Source organism: Berghia stephanieae, chromosome 3 (assembly GCF_034508935.2).
Source record: "Berghia stephanieae isolate SIO BIC M18660-M18661 chromosome 3, UCSD_Bste_1.3, whole genome shotgun sequence".
Taxonomy (NCBI): domain Eukaryota; kingdom Metazoa; phylum Mollusca; class Gastropoda; order Nudibranchia; family Aeolidiidae; genus Berghia; species Berghia stephanieae.
Genome location: NC_088362.1, coordinates 66,836,040 through 66,862,964, shown reverse-complemented (window position 1 = coordinate 66,862,964; position 26,925 = coordinate 66,836,040). Strand labels below are relative to the sequence as shown.

The 26,925-nt window shown below is 36.3% G+C and overlaps 2 protein-coding genes and 1 long non-coding RNA gene across 4 annotated transcripts in view; 2 read left to right on the top strand and 1 right to left on the bottom strand.

Annotated features, from left to right (window-relative positions):
• Window positions 1-11,659, bottom strand: part of LOC144968251 (uncharacterized) — a 43,855-nt gene extending 32,196 nt beyond the window's left edge. The window contains exons 1-3 of one of the 2 annotated variants that reach the window (XM_078906419.1): window positions 11,012-11,659; window positions 10,090-10,395; window positions 8,907-9,064 (exon numbers count right to left, since the gene is read on the bottom strand). In XM_078906419.1, coding sequence (XP_078762545.1) covers window positions 8,907-9,064; window positions 10,090-10,395; window positions 11,012-11,086 — 539 coding nt within the window. In that variant the 5' untranslated portion in view covers window positions 11,087-11,659. The remainder of the gene's footprint in view (window positions 1-8,906; window positions 9,065-10,089; window positions 10,396-11,011) is intronic. The other variant, XM_078906417.1, reaches the window with a different exon arrangement.
• On the top strand, window positions 1,422-9,057 carry LOC144968252 (uncharacterized). Its single transcript, XR_013644549.1, has 3 exons — window positions 1,422-1,548; window positions 7,315-7,406; window positions 8,937-9,057. It is a non-coding gene; the product is annotated as an uncharacterized LOC144968252 (long non-coding RNA).
• A 1,161-nt stretch (window positions 11,660-12,820) lies between the features above and the next one.
• On the top strand, window positions 12,821-17,561 carry LOC144968250 (dolichyl-diphosphooligosaccharide--protein glycosyltransferase subunit TMEM258-like). Its single transcript, XM_078906416.1, has 4 exons — window positions 12,821-12,962; window positions 14,991-15,103; window positions 16,526-16,678; window positions 17,411-17,561. The coding sequence occupies exons 1-3, from the start codon at window positions 12,960-12,962 to the stop codon at window positions 16,650-16,652; spliced, it is 243 nt and encodes an 80-aa protein (XP_078762542.1). The 5' UTR covers window positions 12,821-12,959; the 3' UTR covers window positions 16,653-16,678; window positions 17,411-17,561.
• The last annotated feature ends 9,364 nt before the right edge of the window (window positions 17,562-26,925 follow it).

The window sequence follows — 26,925 nt, the reverse complement described above, 5'->3', positions numbered from 1 at the left end:
GGAACACATTTTTTATGAACTCTTTGAGTAATCTCATATCCATGTTTGCTTCATAATCAAAGCATTATTTTATATCGTCATACTTCATATTACGAGATGATATATAAGGAATTCTCCATATTCATACAGAGAGGAAATTCGTCTTAAGGGCCATCTCGTACAAAAAAAAAAAAAAGACCGATTACCCAGGAGTCGGCCACAGTGCTGCAAAGTGAGCATCAGGGGCTAAGTTACATGCACAAGAAACCGCCTCACACACACACACACACACACACACACACAAACACACATACACACACACGCACGCACAATGAAGACAGCGGGGTTTGAATCTGGATCCCCTAAGTCAAAATGCAACCAACGCGTCTTCCATTCGACGATATCGCTCCTCCCTCATTATGTCACCCATCGCATCAATCTGGTATGTTGTTATATATTTGTAAAAGTTTTTTAAAAAACTCATTCTCCTTAACAAAAGGCATTTGTTTGGACTCACATTTTACAGGGAAAGCTTAAAATTCAATTTTGAGTATCGGGCTCACTCCAAAAGAATACCACTTTGAAACGATTGATCACATATGAGAAAGCTTTAGCTTATGGCAACGTGTACTTATTTGCAGGATTGATAACTCAATTCCTTATGGGCTCATTGTTGTAATGGAAATCTAAAAAAATGACGCAAAATATTGTCCATTACAACAATTTTAAACTAGGCCCATACGTGGATTCGGATGTCAGACCTGCATATATGTACACGTCGGCTTATGGCAATTTAGCCCCAAAATCAATTCCATATCCAATTTCAATCAACCCCGAAATCAATCCTTTATCAGATTAAAATAAACATCAAATCAGATAACTTTTCTTAACGAATATTTTATGGGGTAAAAACGCAGTTGAAATATTATTATGACGCAGGCGTGAGCAGAGACAATCTGTTGTCCTGATCGTGATAGTAACATTCACAGGTTCGGAAAACGTCTTCTAATTCTATAAAATCTCAGATTTGTCAACTTGATCAGATGGTCATATATACTTGGTAAAATTAATACCATAATATATATATATATATATATATATATATATATATATATATATATATATATATATATTATTATTAATATATTATTATTAAATATACATATATACAAAATATACATACATAATAGCCACTTGACGAAGTCGGTTACAAATGCGTTTAGTCAGAGTAACGTTCGTTATCGATCAGATTAAGTATTTTTCAAATAATATTCGCTATCAAGATAAACGATATTTAATTTGGTCGGAGGCATATTGATCTGTTTACCTCTCAGGGGAATATTATAATATTATAACAGTAATGGTATGCAATGTACGCTACTATAATCCCAGTGATTGACAGTCGGGGTTTGATTGTGAGAATGCCGGTATTGGTGTAACATGTATGGTTGAGTGAATTTACCCCTTGCTTCATTCTCGGAGACTAGTTGGAACGAATTGTATTGTTCAGCTACTAAACATAGGGTATCACTATAGAGATAAACAATAAAGACGCAGAGCTTCATTGAGGTAGCTAATATTAAGGATGAAATCTTCTTAAAAATCAGCGAATCAATGATTTATAAATAATATAATATTTTAAAATGTGATTCACAGTCTCAAAACGGTATTATGTTGGGACGAACTAGCCTCAAATATGACACATGGGATTCGTGTTTTTTCATTATGGTGGAGAATATAATATACTCTTCCTTGCATTGTAAAAAAATGTTACAAAATTCATGGCACGGTTAAGTATAGATCTTTAACCAGTTAACTGCCGCACTCTATAGGTCCCAGGTTTGAGAGATTTTACAAAGATGAGGGTCATTTAAATCTACCGATATTTAAAGTTCGAGTGATCTGGCCAAGTGTTTAACTATTATGTTTCTTTCCAGAGTATGGTACTGAACTGGTTAAGGAGGTAAGTCTACCTTTTCTGTTAAAGATCACGTCAACCGTAATCATCCGATTTTTAAAAAAAAGTGTGATGGACTTGAAAGTTATACAATTGGCTCTTCGTTAAAAAAAATCCAATACATTCTTTAAATGTTGCCAACGAGCACATAAACACTGAAAAAAAAACAAAACCAAAAAAAAAAAAACAAACAAAACAAAACAAAACAACAACAACAACAACAAACAAACAAACAAACAAATAAACCCCCCCCCCACACACAAAAAACAAAAACAAAAAACAAAAAAACAAAAACAAAAACAAAACAATACAAACAAAAAAAAAAAACAAAAAAAAAAAAAACAAACAAAAGAAAAACAAACAAACAAAAAAAAAAACAAAAGAAAACAAACAAAAAAATTATCCAAAAAACAAACAAAAACAACAACAACAACAAAAACAACAAAAAAACAAAAAGAAAACCTATTATTTACAGATTGATATTCGTGTATCTTGCAAATATTTCTTAAATTAAGGTTTATACTCTCTGCGAGCTCGGTCTTTTGAAGTTGGGAATCGCCTTGGTCGCCCAATTGCTAGATTCATTTGCGCAACATCTACAAATTTTATTACTGGATCGATTTTGACCGTTGACGGCTCAAAAGATTCGTCCCGATCTATGTTCAATCCCAAAATACAGAAGACAAATGAATAAAATATATGAGTGCATGTTCGTAATAGCCATTACTTCCCCGCACATATTGCGGATTCTAAACTAGAAACAAAAAAAAATCAAAAACAAGAAACAAAACCCCCCCAAAAAAAAAACCCACAAAACATTTATTTTAAAAAGAACGGAATTATAGACCTGGTTTAACATTGTTGTGAAGGACAATATTTTGCGTCAAAACCGAGTCCACCTGTATAGGGTTAATTTTATAGCGATAACGAAATGCAAAAAAAAAAAAAAAGAGAACGAACAAATTAAAAAAAAACAAACAAACAAAAAACAAACAAAAAAACACACACACACACGCACTCACACAAAGAACCCCCTCCCCTCCCCCCTCCCCCCCCCAAAAAAAATAAACAAAACAAAAAACAAACAAACAACAACAAAAAACATTTTTAAAAAACAAAACAAAAAACAAAAACAAGCAAAGAAAAAAAAAACCTTGCAGATTCGTGATCGATTTTTGCATTATTCAGTTTATGACCGTTTCCGTTTCCGGTGTTATAACTAGGATGTCATATTGTGGCGGGGTGGGGTTGGGGAGCAGACATTACTGATCGTGTGATTTGAGATTATCACCTTGTCATAATAAATCGCTTCGCCCAATTACCATATTATTATAAGTCCCACAGTTATTAAATCCATAAATCTAATGCAGGTCAATTTACATAATCATGGACTTTCATTGGCAATCGATTTCCAACAAAGGAAGGAGAACATTCAAAGACCATGAAAATATAGCCAAACATTTGAAAGTAATTTATTCTTCTCAATAATTCGAACTGAATTTTGTGGATGCTGGGTAACTAATGGTTACATGGTTTGATTGCACCTAAACCGATTCAAATTCTGCTCCACCAGGAGCGAAGAGTATTGTCAAAGTAAGCCACTATTCTTATAATGTATAAAGAGAATAACATCCTTAAATAATCTGACAATTCTTTTCGCGATAAAAAAAAACCCCTTCTGATGAGGTCCAAACACGTAATGCCGTTTCTCTCGTGATCCTTAAAGTAGACTAATTCTAATTATGTACTCTGTCATCGACCCACACAGAAATCAACCATTAAATAATCAATTCATTACCGTCATAACCGACTGTTGCTAATAGGGATATAATTCAATGAGTCAACACCGCCCCTGACACAAAACAATATTAATATAGTAGCTGTCAATCTAACTATTCCACCGGTGATACCGATAACTCCCTGGAACACTCTGTCAATAAATACCCCTTGTTCATAATATCATTCTGGCCCGAAAATATTTACTCTGCATTTAAACACAAATATGGTTCAACAACTTGTAGGTCATTTTATTCTGTCGGTGTATTTTTTTTTCATCGTAGTCTTCCTTTGTCCTATTCTAAACAAAGATTGGTTACATGACAGAATATGTTGTGGACATGGATAGAAGAAGAAGAAGAAGAAGAAGAAGAAGAAGAAGAAGAAGAAGAAGAAGAAGAAGAAGAAGAAGAAGAAGAAGAAGAAGAAGAAGAAGAGGGAGGAAGAGGAGGAGGAGAGAGGAGGAGGAGGAGGAGGAAGAAGAGAAGAAGAAGAAGAAGAAGAAGAAGAAGAACGGGGGAGGAGGAGGAGGAGGAGGAGGAGGAGGAGGAAGAGGAACTGCACAATATGTAAATGTTAAAAAATAAAGCGAGTGACAATAATAATAATTAAGTAACATAAATGTTCCAAAGCTTCAGACATTATTGATCTAGAGGGCAAACTCTCTTCTATTATTTTATGGTGGTGGCGTGACCAATGTTGTTCGGGGTATGTCGCTGTCTGGGATGTTGTTTAATTAGCATGTGTGCACAGGACAAACAAAAACGAATTAAAGGGGATGCTGAGTCCATGAATAATGCAAAATACCTTGCACCCTTGCAATGGTATGGTTAGGTAACTTGACCATTGTTTATGGAACACGGTGCCAGAATATTTTTCGCCCCTCGCCCGCTCTCTTCCTTTTTCATTTGACATGGGTAGCTGGGTCAAGTTAAGGTCTAAAACTAAAAGGTATTGTGGGTGGACGGCCCACTGGCTTAATATGACGCAAATAACGGTAATATTTTTTTCAATGTACATAAATCGGGATAATCTTTGAGCCATTGTATCATAAAGCCTATAACACTATTTAATACTGTCATGGTGGAAGATTTTTTTGGGTTTTTTAAAAAAAATATACCTCCATGTGGCATTGGACTCCAGTATAAAAAACTCTCATAAACACTAACAACGACAACAACAACAACAATAACGACAACAATAACTCTAAAACATGACCTCCCTCGACTGTTGCTTTTCGATTTTAGATACCATGAAGCGAAATATATCTCACCCTGAATCTTCTCTAACAAAAAATAATCGATTAATGTTACACATTACACCTACGTTTGTGTCAATTTCAGGTAGAATTTCTAATAAATATTTCACTAAGCCGAAAGCTATATGGCCGGCTATGTCGTCTAATGGCATGACACTCCGCACTGAGTGACGCACAGATGAGTCCTATGAAAAAGGCTCTTCACTCACATTTTCTAACCGTACTGATGTGTTAAACGAGTACTTGACCATTAACAGTGTTGTCTCAGTCCGAAATAAAAGTAATATCGCCTAACAAGCGTCATGTCTCGACCTACATGTTAAGTGTTGTTGGTTAGGGGCCCCTTGTAAAGTGCTTTGAGCATGTTTAGTGGCTATTGCGCTATATCATAAATGCTTAATTTTTTTACCATTTACAAACTATCTTTAGATAAAATCATTATGCAGAACATTGTCCTCTTTCAAAACAATGCACGAAATCAATTTGAACCGACCCGGGAGAACTGTCTGCATTGACCACTAGACTGGACCATCTGTAGACTGGACCGAGTGGCGATTCGTAACAATCTAGGTGTCAACATGGTGACATTAATCAGACTTATCCACTTCCTGCGACAGAAATTGGGATAAGCACCGGGTTTTTTCATACGGCTTTCCGCAGTTTGCATTATGCCCAAGGGCCACGGTGTGTTACGAGAGGTTGCACTAAGTACCTAGCTATTATTGGATAACTCTCTCTCTCTCTCTCTCTCTCTCTCTCTCTCTCTCTCTCTCTCTCTCTCTCTCTTCTTCTCTCTCTCTCTCTCTCTTTTCTTCTCTCTCTCTCTTCCTCTCTCTCTATCCCCCCCCCATCTTGTTTTATCTTCCTATCTCATCTATCAACATATTCTATCTATTATCTATTATCTATCTATCTATTCTATTACTATCTACTTTTGTGTTTTCCCCTCATTCTCCCTCTCTTCGTGCTGATTTGTGTAAAAGCGAAGAGGTTTGTCTGTGGTAACTATTACATCTATATTATTGCATTTTATGGCAACAGAAGCTTCGTGTTGTCCACTTTGAGATTATTGTGTATGTGTATTTGTATAAAAGACTTTGGAATTCTGATAAACACACAACACTGCAGTACTCTGACATATCACATTTATTTCATTTTGACCAAAACACTTTTACTGCTTATATCGGTCGATTAAAAAGACTCTCAGATTGTTGAAAAATCTCAAACATAACACTTCACAGAAGTTGAATTTGAAACCTTTCGACAAGATGTGGATCACCCGCATCGATCAATGTTTGAAGTCAAAACTGTTCTGGCCTGATTACAAAAATAGTGTTTTGACAGAAAATGGAATAATATAATATTCCAACATACAAACAACACTGGCGTACTCTGAAAAAAACAACAAACCCCAACGTTTTAACAAATTTTGGCCCGAAAACTCGTCCCCCGAAAATCGATCGATCAAAATGACCGTCATCTTGGCAAATACTGTCAAACCTGGGGCTTAGCTTGAGAGAGTTTGCCAAGATGAGAGTCATTTTAATCGATCGATATTATAGGTACGAGTTCTCTTGCCAATTAAAAAAAAAAATGTGTTTCTATTTTTCAGACTACGGCAAAACAATGCCTAACGATGATCCAAAATGTCTATAGAGCAATGAGAAGTGCCGATTTCCATGCTTGCATAACTCTCCAAAGTGATCAGTCACCCACTTTAAAGTGATCGAATCCACCGGACCACGATGATAGGCGATAGGTAATACGAATGACACGACGTGCAAGGCATAGTAGAATGTGTTACCCTGAGGCAATATTGGATTCGCAGGACTAGACATTTTAATAACATGTTTGTATGGTTGAGAAATATCGTGTAGGGACTTTTGTTCAGATCGGTAAACTTTGCGAGAGAATAAGGACAAAGGGATTTTAAAGTAGGGAGAAACAGAAAGAAAGAAAGAAAGAAAGAGAAAAAAACAAACAAACAAAAAAAAAAAAAACAAAAAAAAGACAAACAACAAAAACAAACAAAACAAAGAGAGAGAGAGAGAGAGAGAGAGAGAGAGAGAGAGAGAGAGAGAGAGAGAGAGAGAGAGAGAGAGAGAGAGAGAGAGGTGGGGGGGGGGGGGTAGATAAACGCAGAATATGAGGGATACACACAAACACACACATGTGTGCCTGTGAGTTTATAAAGAGGAATTGAGGTCGATAAATAAGTGCGATATATAGAAAGAGGAGACGAGTGAAAGAGTTAAAAACAAAGAGAGGGAGGGATTGAAGGGGAAGTAACATAGAACAATGACAGAGCACAAATGTATATAAAACTCTTTGATTTTACTTACAGATAAAATGCAACACCTTACATCGAATTCAATTTATCTGTCATGGGCAATAACTGCGTCCATAAGGAGTCAATTTCACGACAGCATTGATAAGGTATGTCCACCACAATGACCCTGACTATTATTACACATTTATCACCTTGCACTGCGACAGGAATCAGACCATTTAACCCTTAAACGACCAGTCTGACTTTCCTTTGAACTCATCATTTCTTCTAATATATTATTGATTCGGTCATACCTAACTCGGGTGTACATTACCCAAAACATTTGTGAAAATACGCCTCAAAATGGTATTACATCGAGATGAATCTGATGCTCAAAACAGAATATTGCGATTGACGTATAAAATTGGAGCTAAAATAAATGATATCATAGAACTGAAAGAACTTTCTTAATTAAACTTGAAAACATTAAAATTTTGATCATTTTAACGTTAAACTCATTTTGTTGGGATTATTCTGTCATAATATCAGATGGCATCGTGGATCCCACTACTTGTTTTTGTCTGGTTTGTTTTTTGTTTTTCTGTTTTTTTCTTGTTCCTTTTTTAGTTAGGTTTTTAAATTTATTATTATTATTTATTTATTTGTGAGTGGGCTTTCTTTTTAATTTTTTTTTTTTTTGTTTCCAAATTGGCCTCTCACAAGGAGGAATTCGGATAATCATAAACTTGTCAAAAAGTCCCAAGAAGCTTTAGGTTTGATATTATTCAAAAAGTTGGTTATAATAATTGATCGACATTTGAAGTAAAATTTCTGTTCAAAATGAAAAAAAAATCGCTTTCTTTGCTACATGTCAAAATTGTAGACTTAATTGATTTCGGCAAGCGACCAATTAGAGCCATGCATTACGATGTTTGTGCTCCAAACGTCGATAAGATATTAGGTTAGAACGAAATCGATCCTCATATGTAAAGAGTTAAGGCTTAAGAAATCCAATAAATCCAACTGTGGGGGATTCAGCACAAGTCGTGGGTTAAATATGGCGGGAGTCAAACGATTATTAGGTATGCCATCGATATTTACATTGTTGTCATGGTGATCGTCAACAATAGACTACTTCCTCTTGGGGCCCAAGAACTAACAGATGGTTTGATAAATCAATCGTCGATTCCTTTTTAATCAGTATTTTTAATCCATTTGGTTTTAATCGTGGAAAAGGGTTTCGATGTTGAATTAATCAAATATTCTATTATGAAAACGGCCCTCACAGAAATGGTGCTGGTGATACACAAACACACATACACACACGAGAGAGAGAGAGAGAGAGAGAGAGAGAGAGAGAGAGCGCGAGAGAGAGAGAGAGAGAGAGAGAGAGAGGAGAGAGAGAGAGAGCGAGAGAGAGAGAGGAGAGAGAGAGAGAGAGAAGAAGAAGAGAGAGAGAGATAGAGAGAGAGAGAGAGAGCGAGAGAGAGAGATAGAGATAGAGAGAGAGAGAGAGATGAATGAAGAGAGGAGATATAATATAGTGATCTTCCTGTTTCTTATAACTCTCTCTCTCTCTCTCTCTCTCTCTCTCTATCACACACACACACACACACACACACACACATACGCTCACACACAAAAGGCATATTATTTTCTTTCTTTACCTTGCTCTGCGTTTTAAATCCCTTAAATAGATCTTCAAGTCCCCTCCAGGCTGAGAGTGCAAATCTGTGTCATCGTCTTGCTGACTGAGTTCGTGAAGAAAATTAAACATCATTTTGTTTTCCTTGTCACTGATGCTGCTTGTGTCCTTGTCATACAACTGTAATATAATGGAACGTGTAAGTCGTTGTAATGTCAAACACCACGTTCCCTCTAATTAACTAACACATCCATTTGCTTTTTACCCAAAAGTTGCCACAAAAAAAGCAAAAACATTGCCATATATTCTTATACTTTAAACGTAATCGACGCAGAGAGCAATATGATGATAGATGTTACGTAATCTAAAACATCAGAATTTCTTAGGCTACGTTTCAGGTATAGAGAATATCATTTGTAGCCAGAGTGGGAAAAGGTGAAAATAAAGGTTTTACAATAAAATAAAATCGAAACTAGAACACAATACATGAATAGCAAAAACAAATCAAACAAACAAACAAACAAACAAACAAATAAGGACATATGTTCACAAATCCAGAGATGGCCCTTTTAGCTCTTAATATGTGAGCAATTCAAGAAAATATACAGAATATTAAATGCAGGAATTATGGAATTGCACACATGTTTAAGGGACCTGTCAATTTTCGGTTTTGGTGGAGACACAGACGACATCAAATTAAAAGACATTACGATAATAAACACACACGAAAAAAAAAAACAACTAAAGAAAAAACAAAAATAAACAACCAACATCCTTAGAAAACAATAAGAATATCAACACGCCATATTTTAACAAAGAAAGAGTATGTAATGTAAGCTATTCATATAAGAACAATTAAATAAATTGATTTTTAGTGGTTAGAAAAATACAAATGTCTCGGCTGACAGTTTGTGTCAGCGTGAATTCACTGATGCTCAAAACTAATGTTGAAAACAAAACTCATAAAGAGAGGGTTTTATTTTTATTACTTAGAGTCTAACTCCATAATCTAAAATTCTCTAATTCTGATAATTTTTCATCTTCTAATTTATTCCGACATAACACCAAACGAATACAGTGTGTCAAATAAATTGTTGTTCACAAATTGGACACTTAACTTAAATGTGTGCTTCCTTTAAACCAAATCTTATAAAGCCCACTTGATATTATGCAATGAAGTGGCATGGATTGTGATTAAACATTACCTTATCTCCGAATTGTAGCACAGAGAGTGACAACCGTTCCAAAGTCTTCAATTTCATACTAATATCAATTACATCCTTTTTACGATGGCGTTTTCTCTTCATAGGCCTCGGAGATGGTTGCACTTCTTTTGGTAAATCATCTGGTGCAGTAAACAACATAAGAGCTCCTTTGCGAGTGGCAAACGTCTTAGGCATTTCCAACTTGCCATCTTCTGCCACGTGCACTACTCGATGGCCATAACTCGATCTTGGAGAAACTGTCACGCCATGCCTGTGGCCCCAGCAGTGATGACTGTCATCCTGCTCCTTGGGGGATAAAAAAGAGACATAAAAGTAATTAGCCAACATGTTTGTATATCAGAACCATATAAAATCATAAATATACACATTGCATGCATATATAAAACTCTTTTCTGTACAAACATCATGCTTCATGAGCTTTGACAACTTAAAGTTTACACCTAGACTGCTTGTTTTGGAATAGCATTCCAATAATATTCATCATTGCCTAAAACCAGACAGGTATTCACATCAGTTTGGATAAGGAAATGACTCATTAATATTAGACTCGGTTGTAAATTAATGACACAAACTAAATCTTGCAAAAAAAAAAAAAACAAAAAAAAAAAACAAAACAAAACAAAACAAAAAAAAAACAAAAACAAAAAAAAAACAAAAAAAAAAAAAACAATTATGAACATTTACCTTTCTGGTTATGCTATCAATATGCCACCTTGTATAGTTTATTATCAGGCTGGTAAAGAAGACAAGAGTGTTATGCACATCTATTACTAAATATAGGTAAAGGCATAAAAAATTACATTCCTTTTCATAAGATAAACATATTAAAATTGTTCTAAAAGTTTGGAAACTGATACAATATTAGGGTGTATAGAAATGTGAAAAGTCATATAAAACATACCTGTGGAGGCGTTGGGATATGAGTGTCAACACTGCCATCCCAAGTCCCATATCCTCTGGATAGCGAGCTCAACATATTCTTAATCAGTCAACACCTACTTTATGGCATCTTTCAGGATTTCATTTTGATTAAAAAGTTTCCATACTTTTTTTTTCTTTCTTGTCAAATTTAATCATTAAAGTCACAGTGTCAGTGACACTTGGAATTGGGTTGGAGTTTTTTCCTCGTTCTTCTAAAGTTCAAGCAATCTTATGAAAACCGTAATATGACGTTTTTGCATTGTTTACAAACTTTTTGTACTTAAACGGCACACTCCAATGTTAGGTTACAGTAAAATCACTCTTCTGTGTCATTTCTGTTCTGTCGTTAACAAACTTTTTGCGAAGTCTAAGTTATAAAACTTAAACTTAAAACGTCAAAGGATACTTCAGCTGGTTTAAAATCTTTTATCCAAACTTGAAAGTTGTAATAAACTCCAACAAAACTTTGTTTCTGATCAGTTAGAGGAAAAACATAGCACTCTTCTCTTCGTTTCACTTTCGGGCGAGGCGGGTGCGTGTTATTGAATACAACACCTTATCGTGTATTCATGAGTGCTCAACAGATCGATGATCACCTACGACGCTTTCATTCTCCAGGAAGTCAACTGGGACGGTTTATTTATGGCAACGGGGGTAAAGGTTACCATACACATTAATTAGTGACTGCTATCATTCTCCTTGTTTGAAGATACCATTAAAAGTTACTTGCACAACGTAGAGTTTTATTTAAACATTCCCTTTATTAAAATTCATTCTATTCATCCCATAGGGGAAATTTACCTTGTCTCCAAGGGAAGACTAAAATAACCCAGACCTCAGCCGCAGTTCAGCGCCACAAATTGAGCTAGGGTAAGGTGACTTGCTCAAGGCCACACAGCACAGCAGCTGATGATCGAACTCGGTATCTTTCGGGTACGAAGCGAAGATCATACCGCTAAGCCACGCTGTCCCACTTATGTCTGATAAAACAAAACAATTAACTATGAGATTAGTAGAGAGCGATGCTGATTGCTTGAAGCCTGGGATCGTGAAAATAAAAGCGAAAGAATGATATTGGAGAGGCTTCGGATGGGAACAATACAGTAGTATTATCACTCTTTTGTTCGTGTTAACAATGAGATTAGTAATGTTTGTAAAATAGCATGACTGGCGCTGATTTGATTTTTTCCCCCGTTCTAATACTACAATGGGACCATGGAACTTGGTTTATGACACAAATTATCATCAGTTTGTAGATTAAATGTAATAATGATGGCGATAGTGGTGATGATAACAAGGACGTTGATAATGGCATTTGTGGTGGTGCTGATAGAGTGGTCCAATTATTTTTGTGATAAATTTGGTCACAATTTTACAAAGGCACTGATTCTGTCGAAATTGTAGTAGTCGCTATCCCTGAGCATGAAGTTGTGATGTGTGTTGTTTTTTTAATTGTATATTTTCTTTAAGTTCTTCTTGCCTTTTTAAACTGTAGATTAAATAGAGTTACAGATATCTATCACTATTGTAGTGGTCTGATAATAAAGTCTATCTACTAATCATAAAGCCTATTTAGAAGACCGTAAAAGAAAAGCACATATGAAGACGGGAGAGATTCTTGCCATAGAATAATGAATGTAGTGAATTGGCTTCTGTTTTATAGTATTTTCATTCATTGTAGGGGCTGAAATAAGACTATTTTATTTTAAGATTGCATGCGTTGATGCTTTGACTTGGGTATTCTAATTTGTCCCTTTGGTGTTCTCATATCATTTCTGGAAGTGGAGCCACTTAGTTGACAATCGCTTTTTCGGCTTTCCACTTCCGCCGCTCCCAAAGACGACTGTGCGCTGGCTGATTCTTGAGAATCGATTGGTTCATATATTTTTCTTTAAGTTATTGTATCCTCTGCAGCATAAACTGTGAAAATGGTATGTATTTCAGAAAACATTATTTATATTCTGAATGGGATAGTTAGTGTGATTTGTTATCTCTCTAAGCATAGCGTTGTAAGAAAGAAAAGTGTGTCACCGAAGTGCCACGTCGTGTCGTTAGCATCCCCAGAATCGTCAGTCAGTCAGTTCATCATCAGTGTCAGTATCAGTATCATCAGTTGTTAGTGCCAGTGCAGCCCATCAAATAGGCGAAGCTAGATCTCTATATACGAATTGCATCTCTTATTTTATGCATGAAAATAAAAGCTATCATTGGAAAACATCAAAGTGACCTGACGTGATTCCGTGATGGCGATGGGGGTGTTGACTAGGAATTGGAGTAGACAGTGGCTCAGTGGCTGAACTGAACGGAGTGAGGTTGAGGCTGAGGATGTGATTTTGATGACAGTTGTGACAGACTAGACTGAGGAGGACTGTTTTTGGTTGCAAATCTCTGGCTAGAAGTAGAAGAGGACTGCCACTTTGTCTTTGTCCTAGGCATTATTACAGCGGTGAGCTGATGTCAGATCCTGCAGCCAATTTGTGTGTGTGTGTGTGTGAGTGAGTGTGTGTGTTGTGTGTTCTGTTGAGTGAGTAGTGTAGTTTAAAGACACTTCATAACTAACCATAACCTAACCATACTTCAGGATGGCGAGATAACCAGGTTAGCTGTACTGAAGGATGGGTTGACTGTCACTAGACTTGGATCTTATCCGTATAATAATCTGTCGAAATTATCAACGGATTAATGGATACTCATTGAGAAATCTTCAAATAATCTAGTAGTAGTAGTAATATATAGTGACGATTGGAAGCATAGACTGCTCATTGGGATTGGATAATAATAATAACAATATTAGTGAGAGTTATGGGGAAGGGGTTGAGGCTGAGGTGGCTTTGCTGTTTTTAGGAAACAAAAGACTCATTAAGAATGGCAACATGAAATTCTTCAAGTAATAAACACCTATGGAAATGCTAAAAAAAAATTTGTATAATAAATGATCATTAAATTTTTTAATCTAATTTTTATGCTGTAAGCAACACGTTAACCCTTTGCTAACACCGCCACCTTGACATCAGTGGCACCACCTCCATCGAGGCTGAATTCTTCACACTATGAAAAGCAACTCGACTCAGGGTGACAATGATTCACTAAAGATGACTATTCGTTGCACAAATAAAAATGAGTATGCGTTGAACGGGTCTGTTTTATCTGTTGATCACCCGTCCGAGTTTTATCCACGGATAACAGGTATTGAGTGGATAATCGTTACAGCTCTGACATCCATACCTTGGTAACTAATCACCCATTGACCTCTTCACGATGCTATAATAGGTTTTTTTTCGGTCTAATTCTCTGAAAAGTCTTTTCACTTTAGAAATGCATCAATTATATTGTATATGCCCCTCTAGGTATCGAGGGCACCATCTGTTACTCTAATACTAATATTTTTAATTTTGAGTCTATTTGGGATATGAGAAATCTGCCAACTGTCTCAATCAAAATTACTTCCATGAGTTTGTTGTGAACAGATTGCTGATTTGGCGTTTTTAAAGCAACCAAAATTCACTGAATTGTTGGCAGGACGTAAGTGAAGTTAAAATAAATGGATTACCCTAAAATTTTAAAAATAAATGGAACATTTATATGGCTCCTTATCCACTTAATGTGCTCAAAGGAATATACAACTGGGTTTATCAATATCTATTTGTAGAAGAAAAGTAATATCTTTAGTTGTGAGAAGTAAGGTAACAGATTTGTGAATTGAAGAGCTCCAAAATCTTATTAACTACAGCTGCCGCTTATGTCTTAATCTTAACATTAAAAAAACAAATTGATTTAAAGCGAATAAACAAAAAATTTCTTAAATGAAAATTCTTTTTTCATCTTCAATTAAATTTTTAGTCTTAAAATGAAAAATCCTTCATTTACATAACTTGACAAGTGATTTTAGTGTTTTTTTGCCTTTGCTTTAATTAAATGACTGACTACATGTTATAGTTATAAATGTCTTTTCTTTTCAGTTGGATGTAGAAAGCATGAACCGTTATGTCTCCCCCATCAACCCAGCTGTGTTCCCACATCTCACAGTTGTGTTGCTTGGAATTGGAATTTTCTTCATGGCCTGGTTCTTTGTGTATCCTTTGAAGACATGTTTATTTCCTCATCATGGACTGAGAATTTTGAAATAGATATTTTTCTTCCATTGAGAATTGTTGGGTTTTTTTTTTCGTTTTTGAGTGTAATACTGTCTATTTTGATTATTTTCATATTCAATATTCTTCTTCTTCTTCTTCTTCTTCTTCTTCTTCTTCTTCTTCTTCTTCTTCTTCTTCTTCTTCTTCTTCTTCTTCCTCGGTTGGCTTCTTGGGGCGGGAAGGTCACTTATTACTCTTCTACTTCTATACTCCTTTTTCTGTTTTCTGTGTTGCTTCCTGTCTTTGTCTTGGAATGAGAATGTTTTCTTGTGTATGTGTCTGGATGAGACTTTAACACTCTTGGGACGTATCCTGTAAATGTGCAGGGCCGGTTGCCAGCCTTGTACCTGTAGACTAATTCTGTACATTATGATAATTATTTTAGTTTTTTAAGTGTTCATACGTGCGGTGCTCCATTAGTTAAACATTTTACTGCTGAATGCTGCAGGGCAGTTTCGATATTTGATTACTAGTTTTGAATAAAAAGAGATTTAGAGCAAGTCAGTCGAGATGGGCAGATAATTGATATCCTTAGCTTCTGATCCGAAGTGTGTTGTTTTATTCAGATGATTTCTTGCTGATTTGATTTTTTTTTTTTTCTAAAATGACTCCAAAGCGTTCTTGAACAAATAATTGTCACTCGAAAGCAGTGTTTAGAAGTATACAAGCCATTTTCACAGAACTTTTGCAGAAGGCCAAGAAATGCAAATTTTCAATAAACCACATGATCATAAAAACTCTAACAGATTGAGGAGTGCAGTTTAAAAAATATATATATCAAATTTCATTAAGATGCAACAACAATTCTAAGAATAACTTGGTTTTTAAAACCCTAAAAACGCGGTCGTCAACGATTGCCGAGGTAAAAAAAAAAACTCAGTGTCAAGAGAGTTATGGTGATCTTCAACTACGTACACTAACAGTGTGTTCTGTTCCTTATTTGAACCAATTACCCTTCGTCTTACGTTTTCTTGTTTGCTTTTGTGTGCTTTCAATTGTGAATATATGACTTTTATTACTATTAGTCCCATTTTCTTCTTTTTACTGGTGCTGAAATGACCTAAATGTGTCGCAAGTGCTGTAAAAACGCTGTTCTTCCCCCACCTCTCTCTTTCTCTCTTTCTCTCTCTCTCTCTCTCTCTCTCTCTCTCTCTCTCTCTCTCTCTCTCTCTCTCTCTCTCTCTCTCTCTCTCTCTCTCTCTCTCTCTCTCTCTCTCTCTCTCTCTCTCTCTCTCTAATCCACCCTGCAAATCAGAATAAATGTCCATGCCATAGACCTTTATTTGCTTCTTTCTTTGTTTTTTGTTTTTTATTGTAATTATTATCTTGAGTGTTTTGAATTATCCTTAACCAACCATCAGTTATGAGGTTACAAGTTCCAAGTTTGCTAGGGACTTGAAAAAGGAACTTGTCATCTCTCTCGTTGCATCTGTGTTTATTGGATTTGGTGTATTGTTTCTGTTGCTTTGGGTTGGGATTTATGTCTGACATATTTAGTCATCATCCAATTATTTGTGAGTATTAAATTGTTTAGCATAATTTATTTACAATCGATATCTTTTCCCATTTTTAAAATTAAAAATGTTAAAAAATAAAATTTGCAACTGCAACTGAATTTTTTAAATAATGAAACAAGGTTGCCAATATTTAGTATGTTTACGGAATTCAGAACATGCCCTCAGTATATCCCAATCATCTGCTAAATTGTAAAAAGTAAGTACACAACGCCTTTTACTGGAATACATCACTCAGACAGGGGTCGATCAATGTGTTTGTGTAAAAGTTCAGTACAAAAGTTTCAATTTATCATTGTTTTTATCTTTCTAAATCCGTATCAAGAAAATCATTGTTAAGTTATGAGAGCCGGCACTCTGGGGTGCCATTAAAGCAGTGACCGCCATTAGGTGAAATAACTCTCCTAAGTGCAAATGGTGCTACGTGTGGTTACGACTGAGTTACACTGCCCCCTTACAACAATATTATTATATGATGAACTGGAATTTTATTGACTGGCATGTTACTTATTTTACAACTTTGATCACTGCATAGTCATTATTATTATTATTATTATTATTATTATTATTATTATTATTATTATTATTATTATTATTATTATTATTATTATTATTATTATTATTATTATTATTATTATTATTATTATTATTATTATTATTATTATTATTATTATTATTATTATTATTATTGTCATAATAACTCCTGGCTCTTAATTGATCTTTTCTTTTCAGGTTGCATTTGTTACGCAAGGAGTGTGAATGGTTTTAGCTACACAGCCTATGGTGATACAATGAGAAGTCTGTTGTTTGGGTGCAGGAAAGGAGTGAATGTTTCAAAATTATTATGTTTTATTTATAGATTAAATATTATGTATTATTCTGACTTATGTTGTTTTGTTTTTTTTAAATATAATTTTCAATGTTTAAATCAAAAGTTCTCCAATCTGCCAAGGAATTCAGTCTTGTCCCGACATGGTCAAAACGGCTGTTTAACTGAATTTCACCCAAACAACATCTTTGAAACAAACAAATTTGATTAAAGTTAGCTAGTGGTGTTGACTTCACCGTGGGATACAGACAAATTGATTTATTTCATTTAACTCCTTTAACTTTAAGCTTTTCTTTTTTTCCTCCAATGTTTACTTTGTTTCACAATCCCACTACCCTTTAATAAAATTGTCTCTGTGGTCTAGTGTCATGGCACCTGTCTTGTAATCAGAAAACTCTTTGGTTCAAATAGTTCTGTGTACATGCAAAGACGAGTCCATGAAAAAGGTTCTTTATTCTCAGTTTCTCACTATACTTAGGTGTAAAATGACTACTTTGCCTGTAATTGTCAAGGTTGAGGAAAGAAATGTAATAGTATCTTACAGATGTCATGACTCGTCCTGTTTGATATTGCAGTTGGCTAGGAATATATATGCTTTAACTTTAAAGTATTTTGAGCACCTGGGAGGGGGGTGGGGGGGGGGGGTTCCTGACCTCCCATAGTGGGCAGGAAGGCACTTACCGTGTGTTCTATCCCCATATATATATATATCTGTTTTCCTACATGCTTTCTACCTTTGTCTTGGAATGATATGGTTTTGTCTTGGCCTTGGCTGGGAGGGAAACAGTCAAATATATTTTTAAGAATTTTTGGAGATTTCTTTGGTCCTTGTGAATCATCTCTCTGTTATGCATTGTATTATTTTTTGTTTTACATGTGTGTATGATTTGTTGTAAACATTTGAGTGTGTTTCTCTTTGTGGGGACCTGTGCTTGTGTCAGGATGAGACATTTAGGTATTCTCAAACTTGTACACTGATAGTGTGCTCTTGGAATCTACATATTTAAACCAATTCCTCTTTGTCTTACTTTTTCTTGGATACTTTAATTGTGATTCTAGAACTTTTTACTATTAATATTACTATCCCATTTTCTTCCTTTTTACTGGTGCTGATATGACCTAAATGTGTCGCAAGTGCCGTAAAACTTAAACCCTTTGAAACATTGAAACAAACAGTCATGTTGAGCAAAGTTTCAGTTAGTCTCTATTGAGTTTATATCAAAGCAAAATTTTTTAATATGAAAAAAAAATACGACACGTGAATTTGATTGGGACAGAAATTTTTTGATTGTGAGAAGTATTTAAATGATAACCCAGTGACGCCAAAACTCCGGTTTCACCGGAAAAAACTCCGGTCTGGAGCAAAACATTCCGGGCTCCGGGCAACTTCCCTCAAATTCCAGTGAGGTCAATTTGTTCCAAGGATACCTCCCCCCCTCCAACCACCACATCATCATCACTGCCACTAGTATTACAACCATCATAACTACCACTACTACTGCAGTCACCACCACATCATCATCACTACCACTACAACCACCACCACCACATCATCAGTACCACAACTACTACTACAACCACCACCACCACCACCACATCATCATCACTACCACTACCACAACTACCATCACTATTACAACCACCACCACATCATCATCACTACCACTACGACTACAACCACCAGCACATCATCATCACCACTACTACTATTACTACTACTACTACTACTACAACCACCACAACCAAATCGTCATCACTGCCACTACTACTGCAACCACCACTACCACATCATCATCAATACCACTACTACTACAACCACCAGCATCACATCATCACTACCACTACTACTACAATCACCACTACCACATCATCATCACGATCTCTACCACTACAACCACCACCACCACCACATCATCATCACTACCACTACTACTACAACCACCACCAACACCATTACATCGTCATTACCACTACTACTACAACCACCACCACCACATCATCATTACCACTATTGCTACAACCACCACCACCACATCATCACTACCACTACTACTACAACCACCACTACCACATCATCATTACCGCTACTACTACAACCACCACTACCACATCATCACTACCACTACTACTGCAACCACCACCACCATATCATCATCACTGCAACTACCACTACTACTACAACCACCACTACAACATCACTACTACTACCACCACCACCACATCATCACTAGCACTACTACTACAACCACCACCACCACATCATCACTAGCACTACTACTACAGCCACCACCACCACATCATCTTTACCACTACTACTGCAACCACCACCACCACATCATCATCACTACCACTGGACCACTACTACTGCAACCACCACCACCACATCATCATCACTGCAACTACCACTACTACTACAACATCACTACCACTACTACTACAACCACCACCACCACATCACACTATCACCACTACTGCAACAACCACCACCATCACATCATCACTACCACTACTACTGCAAGCACCACCACCACTTCATCTTCATCACTACCACCACCACTGCTACAACCACCACATCATCATCACTACCACTACTACTACAACCACATCATCATCACTACAACTACTACTACTACTTCAACAACCACCGCTACATCATCATCATAATCACTACCACTACTACTAAAACCATCAGCACCACATCATCACAAGCACTACTACTACAACCACCACCACCACATCATCACTACCACTACTACTACAACCACCACCACCACATCATCACTACCACTACTACTACAACCACCACCACCACCACATTATCATCACTACCACGACTACTATTACAACCACCACTACCACAATACCATCACTACCAATTGTACTACAACCACCATCACCATCACATCGACAACACTACCACCACCACATCATTATCATCACAACAACTACTACAACCACTATACCACCACCACCACCATATCATCATCACTACCATTACTACTACAACAACAACCATTATCACATCTTCATCATCACTACTACTATTACTACAACCACCAACACCACATTACCACCAGTACTACAATCTCTACCACTAGGTTCTGGCGCTTTATTTCATTTGAAACAAGGAAACTTTGGAATTGTATTTGGCATTGTGTTTATGTATCATAATATAATTCTAATCAGTTATATCTATTTAGAACTATACAATATGTAAACACATTATCAAATACCATGCGGAAATTCCTCTTTCGGCATTGAAATTCCTACGAGTGGTGTCTGAAACTCCTGTGAGCCAAATTTAAAGTTGGCGTCTCTGGATAACCTCATATTCTCATCTTGATCTAACTGGAACAAAACCGGTTCTTGAAAAAGAATGTTATGTTCAAATCACAACTCTGATGAATTGTTTATCCATATCACATCTTTGGTGTTGTCGTGTCATTTCGCAAACAACTGAATGAAAAGAATGACAGAGTAAAATCAGACGGCCACAGATTTGATTTAACATTTATTATATTTATAAATGAAAGAGACCAAAATATGATTAAATTATCCATCAGTGCAATGAATGACAGAATTCCAATGCTTAAAAATGAATCCCACAAATCAATTTACCACCAGAAATGAATATTTAGTGATCGAGACCTGGCTAGAAATAACTTGACACACCCCAAAAACATGTGCTCAAATGCTGGGGCAGCTTTGTACAAGACTATCATCAGAAAACCATGACATGAAACAAGATTTCCAATTAAGTTTGCTTATTTGATCACATTTTCTATGTATTCAAAGATATATTGAGGTTGAAAGTGAAAGACTTTTGATAATGTTCAAATGAATTAAAAGTTTGTATGTACCTGGATTCCGATGCAAATAACTATTTTCCACATTGATTCCACATTCAGTTGAAAGCCTTGTCTTCTCAAGGTGGAATAAAATGAAAGTACGGTAATGACAAAATACATCCCCAACATAAAATAATGAATTATACCACAATAAAAATCTTCCTGGTTTATCCATGACCACATTTTCATTTACAATTTTAGTCCATTTTGTGCAATCTTGCCCCTTAGTTGCAAAGTAGGCTATTCCCATTTTACGGTACCTCTTGGGTATTAAGTACGAAGCGTGCCTTTAAGCGAGGTTGTTTTTTTCCATTATCAATGATAGAGAAGACAATTTGGCACCAACAAGATGTGCTGACTTTAAGCGGAAATTGACTTTATGTGGATTCCACTGTAGCTCAATTTGAAAAATGAAACTATGAAATTAATTTACGAAAACGCAAGATTTACATTTGGGAACCGTTCATTGTGGCTTGAATAACCAGGTGGACTTGCTGAAATACAAAGTTTAAAAAGAACCAAACCAAAACATCTATCATTTATAAAGATCAGCGTTTAAATGTCATAGGGGATCAGGTAGCTTAGTGTTTGAGCACTTGCCTCACAAGACAAGGGATGGATAGTGATGTCAATCCCGTGTGCTGTCAAAGAGTTTTCCTGAACTACCCTGCCCATCCAAGAGTGATTAGAGTGGCTGAGTATTAGAGAGTAGGAAAGTATGTACTTGACAAAACAGACCATGCCATCTTTAAGTTTAAGCACAGTTCGGATTAAAGCACGCTAATTGTCTCACTCTTACTGTTACCAAAGTTTTGCAATATAAACTACATGGCTTTCAGCAGGGCAACTTCGGATTCAGGCACACTTTATTACAAGACCATATCTGATTCTGATTGTTAATTATGTTATTGTTATCCATTCCCTTTCTTGGCCCTTTGACTTCGAACAAGTCAAGTGAGTCATCACATCATCAATTCAACCAAATTAGAAAGGCAGACACATGCACACATACACAAACACACTCGCATAAATATACACACGTGCACGCATAGGCTTTATCCAGGCACACTAACCAACAAAGGAAAATGGCTCATGAAATTTAATGCTTGGAAACCTTTGGATTATGTCTACTTGGAACTCGAGCACACTTCAGCATTAAGCACGCCTTAGCCTTTCCTCGACAACCATGTTTAAAGTTAAAGGGGCATGGATTATACATTAGGGACATATCTAAAGGGAAGTAAAGAAGAATGGCTACCATCCATTTAAGGATACCTAAATCTGGATAAATTTGAGCTTTATTGCTAAAGAGTAAGGGCTTCCTTTTTTTTTTTCACTTTGACTATGACACCTTGGGATCGAACCTCCAAGACCACTATTCAGCCATTTCGCCCGTCTATTTTTAGGATTGCATAATGTATACATTACTGAAGTCAACTATAGATGCAAAAACTATACATTCTACTCCTCTACAACTGCCTATTAGTATGTGCTAATTGTTACACTGTACTTTCCATACATTGTAACAAGAGGAATAACCCATTTTATTGTCAAGGAAGGGGTAGTGGATTCTGCTTATTTCCCTTCATTTTCATTGGGCGGTTGAATGATAGTGAACATGAGACTCGACTCATTGTAGGTTTGGTCCCGGGCTCGACTCCGACTGTGACTGTGAGTGGCCCAAAGTTAAATCTGTGGAAGAGTCTTTGCTCTACTGCCTTTTGATCATTATCATCATCATTTGATTTTTCTTCTCTCTTTAACTTCATTTGCAGGGTTCCCAGCAACTCGGGAATTGGTCTGGAATTTTAAAATTAAGGTCTGATATAGGTCTGAAATTTGATTTGTTGGGCATTTGGTCGGGAATAAAAGTTTTCAAATTTGGAATTTCAGTGACAGTTTAGATGTTGATTTTCACAGACTGACATGTACAACGTACACTCCAGCACGGTTTCCTCGAATTCCTTCGAATGTCCCGAATTTTTTCCTTCTTTTTCTTTGTTATCATTCCATTCCTTCCTCGAACTAATTTTTACCTCGAACAAATTTTACCCAGCCAACGTAAAAAATCAATCAATTAAAGGATTAAAAAGAAAAAAAAAGAGCTCCGGTGATTTCGACCACCGATGATTTACTGTGACATTGACAGTTACGTTTGTGTTTATCGTGTGTATCTATACTGCAGGTGTGTCTACCACTACCACTCACACACTCCATCGCCGTTTCACATAACCAACACCTCTCTACTTATTCTTATCACTTCGCCATTTGTTCTAATTGTCATTACCACGCGCCATGATTTGCAAATGGTTGGCTACGACGGTAAATAAATGTTCTGATAGAGCACCCCCCCCCCCCCCTCCCCCCCTCCACACACACATACCAATAGCTTGTAGGTACTTGTAACATGTCATGTATAATGTTATCTCCCTCAACATATCAATATCAGTAAAGTAAACAAACAATAAAGTTCCTTACTTTTTCATTTTGTCATCCTTAAGCGGAAATTTGCTTTTAGGGTTTAGTCCAAGGGAAGACTGGAATAACCCATGTGTCAGCCACAGCGCAGCGCCGCAAATTGATCTAGGGAGAGGTGGCTCGCTGAAGGTCACAGGACGCGATGGAAATTCGAACTAAAGTATCTTTCCGATGCACTGACCCCAGTGACATTTATAGATATATGAAGTCCTAGACTGACCCCCTTCCCCGTCCAGTCGTTATGGCTAGGCACGGTTTCCTCGAACTGTTTTTGCATTTCCCGAGGAGGTCGAGTGTCGAGGAATCCGCGCTGGAGTGTATTGTTATAGCAAAGTGTAGATAGAGATTGAGACCCAAGAAATATTGAACAAATCAAGCTGTTCCTCAAAGCAAATGTGGATTTCAGAATGGCTTGCATAAAGTTTATGCAGACATTTGTAAAGAGATTGTTGCTGAAATACATTAACTCTTTCTCTACCGATCCTTTTCAGTATTTTCCCAAAATGTCAGCGGAAAAATTGATTTTTTAAACTCAAACAAGTTCTCTATAAATCTGAATAAGAAAAAAAAGTATATTGTGTCGTAACAAATGTGACGAATTTGCTGTAGGTGGTAAGGAGAAGGATAATGAAGTATAATATTCAGTGCTCCTGCCTTTATCATTACCTCCCATCCAAGGCACTGCAATTCATGGGAGAAAAAAAAACCCCTTTGCATCTCAAAGATCTAAACCTTTTAAAATTATCTGATATTGATGATGTTCTAGATGAATTTGAACTTCTTTGTATAAAGGTTAAAAGTGAGCTAAGTTCATTTGATCATCGCTCAATATTGATTGACGAGGAATTGCATCGTGTGCCAGATTTCTGATGAGTTTACACACTTGTGGCCCATAATTAAAAAGATCCTAATTTTATCTCATGGAAAGGCCAGCATTGAAAGGGGATTTCGTCAAACAGGGAGACTAATATGGAAAGAGACAAACCAAAGACTGCATAGTGTCTATAGTTGGCATCAAGAATTTAGCTATTAGTCTCTAGTCTCTGCAGAAGATGTAACTGTGACTTCACAGTTCAACATATTTTAATTGAATGTACAGAGCTAGAACAAATAAGGTCACAACATTATGAAACCAGGGACTTGAAGTCTCTGTTCCAGTCGGTCGATCCGCTTACAATTTTAAAGTATCTGCAGGAATGTGAACTCCTGCAGAAATTGTAAATAAATATTTTTTAACCCTCTCCTTACCAGCCATTTTCGGAATTTTCCCCAAAACTTCACACCCACCCAACACAAAAACAGACATTTCTAACTCAAACAGAAAAGCAACAAGCACATTTTATACATGATATTGCTCGACAAAAGGAACCATATTATAGAATGTCAAGTTTTTATAGCTATAGCAAAAAGAAATGAAATCTAGAATGAAAAAGTGACGGTTGCATCGTAACAAATGTGACGATTTTCCAATGGGTTGTAAGGAGAGGGTTAAACAACAAACATGTAACTATTATGATTTTCTAAAAATTTTATTACATCAATGCACGATTGAGCAGCTATGGCCCTCAAGGCCGATAAAAATTGATAAAAGACAGAAACAGGCGCTTAAATGACCTAAATAGTGTCGAAAGCGCCGTTAAACACCTAAAAATAAACAAAACAAAAACAGTCTCGATTTAGTTAAATCATGCTCAGCCTTTCTTCATAGATACAGCAGTGCTTTAGCTCCCAAGAAAGAACAAAGAAAAATGCTGGGGAGGGAAAAGAAACGTGTTAGAAGAGAGTATGTCTTGTCATAAGGAAAGGAAAGCTGTTGTTAACGAGACCATATAGGCTCTGGAAAAAGAGAATGAGGAAAAACGTGATGTGCAGAAAGTGAAATAGATATTAAAAAGCAAAATATGCTGTTGTCTCAGGTCACTGCTTTCAGGAAAACTGCAAAACTGAAGAAAGAGGAACTTGATGAGTTTGAAAAAACTTTGTCTGGCAAATTTGCAGCTGTTGCACATTGCAAGTTTGTAATTGCAGAGCGTTAGACTGTCAATAGAAATTAGAAGGTTTATTTGTTGTTATTTTTTTTATTTTTAAAATTTTTAAATTAATTAATTTACTTTTTATATGCTTTCATTTTTTGTTATTGTCGCTTTTTTATATGTAAATTTTGTTTGTTGCGACTCTTAAATTGTGTAACAGTGTGGGACCAAATTGTGGTGATAGTGTAAATGAATGGTTGATCGATGTTAATATGAAGGAGTAAAACAAAATATAGTACAGAAGATCACCAGATACGTTGAAGGCAAGCGTTCCAATGTGTAGTTGTATTTAGTCGTTTTATGGGTCTGAAATTTGTCTCACTCACTGGTCTTGAATTTTTGGGAGATGATTATTGGCCTTAAAATGTGGTTTATAGATAGTATGCAGATGACGTCACCCAGGCGTTTGTTATTGTTTTTGCCCTCCGCGTTTGTGAGTTGTTCTCACTAAACTGTATTAACAAGACTATAAAAGTTCATGGTTACACATAGTTTGTGTGTTGGTCCGTTATACTTCCGGATGGCAATGTTGTGAACTCCTTGGCCAAGTGCATTCTATCTATACACGCTTGACGAAAATTTGCTTATGGCCTGCGGGTGACTGTGCAAGTGTGTGTGTGTGTGTGTGTGTGTGTGTGTGTGTGTGTGTGTGTGTGTGTGTGTGTGCGTGTGTGTGTGTGTATGGGGATTAAATGAAGGAATATGAAGGGCATTTACCATGGTGAATCCACGGAAATGCTCTATTGATGCTACGCACAAATGTATAATACTCACAACATCCATCAGCCATACGAACCATCACAAAACTATGTGTAACCTTTATTATTTATAGTTTAATTGATAGAATTTAGTGATAACTAATCAGCCGACAGGCTGTATAAAAACAATAAGAAAGCTGAGCGACGTAAATTTATGAAGTTAACACCACTCGGCTCGGCATTATTGTTTTTTGACAACAAGACATGAAGTGAGTAGAAAAGTGCCAGAAGACAATAGAGAATAAAAATTTTTTTCGCGGCGGTGGTGGGGTTTGAACCTGCGACCTTATTGGTACGACAA

What these genes read in the sequence shown, in the direction of transcription:
- LOC144968250 (XM_078906416.1), top strand. An exon ending in TTCATGGCCTGGTTCTTTGT is followed by an intron (nt 15,104 to 16,525) that starts GTATCCTTTGAA and finishes ACCAACCATCAG; the next exon opens with TTATGAGGTTACAAGTTCCA.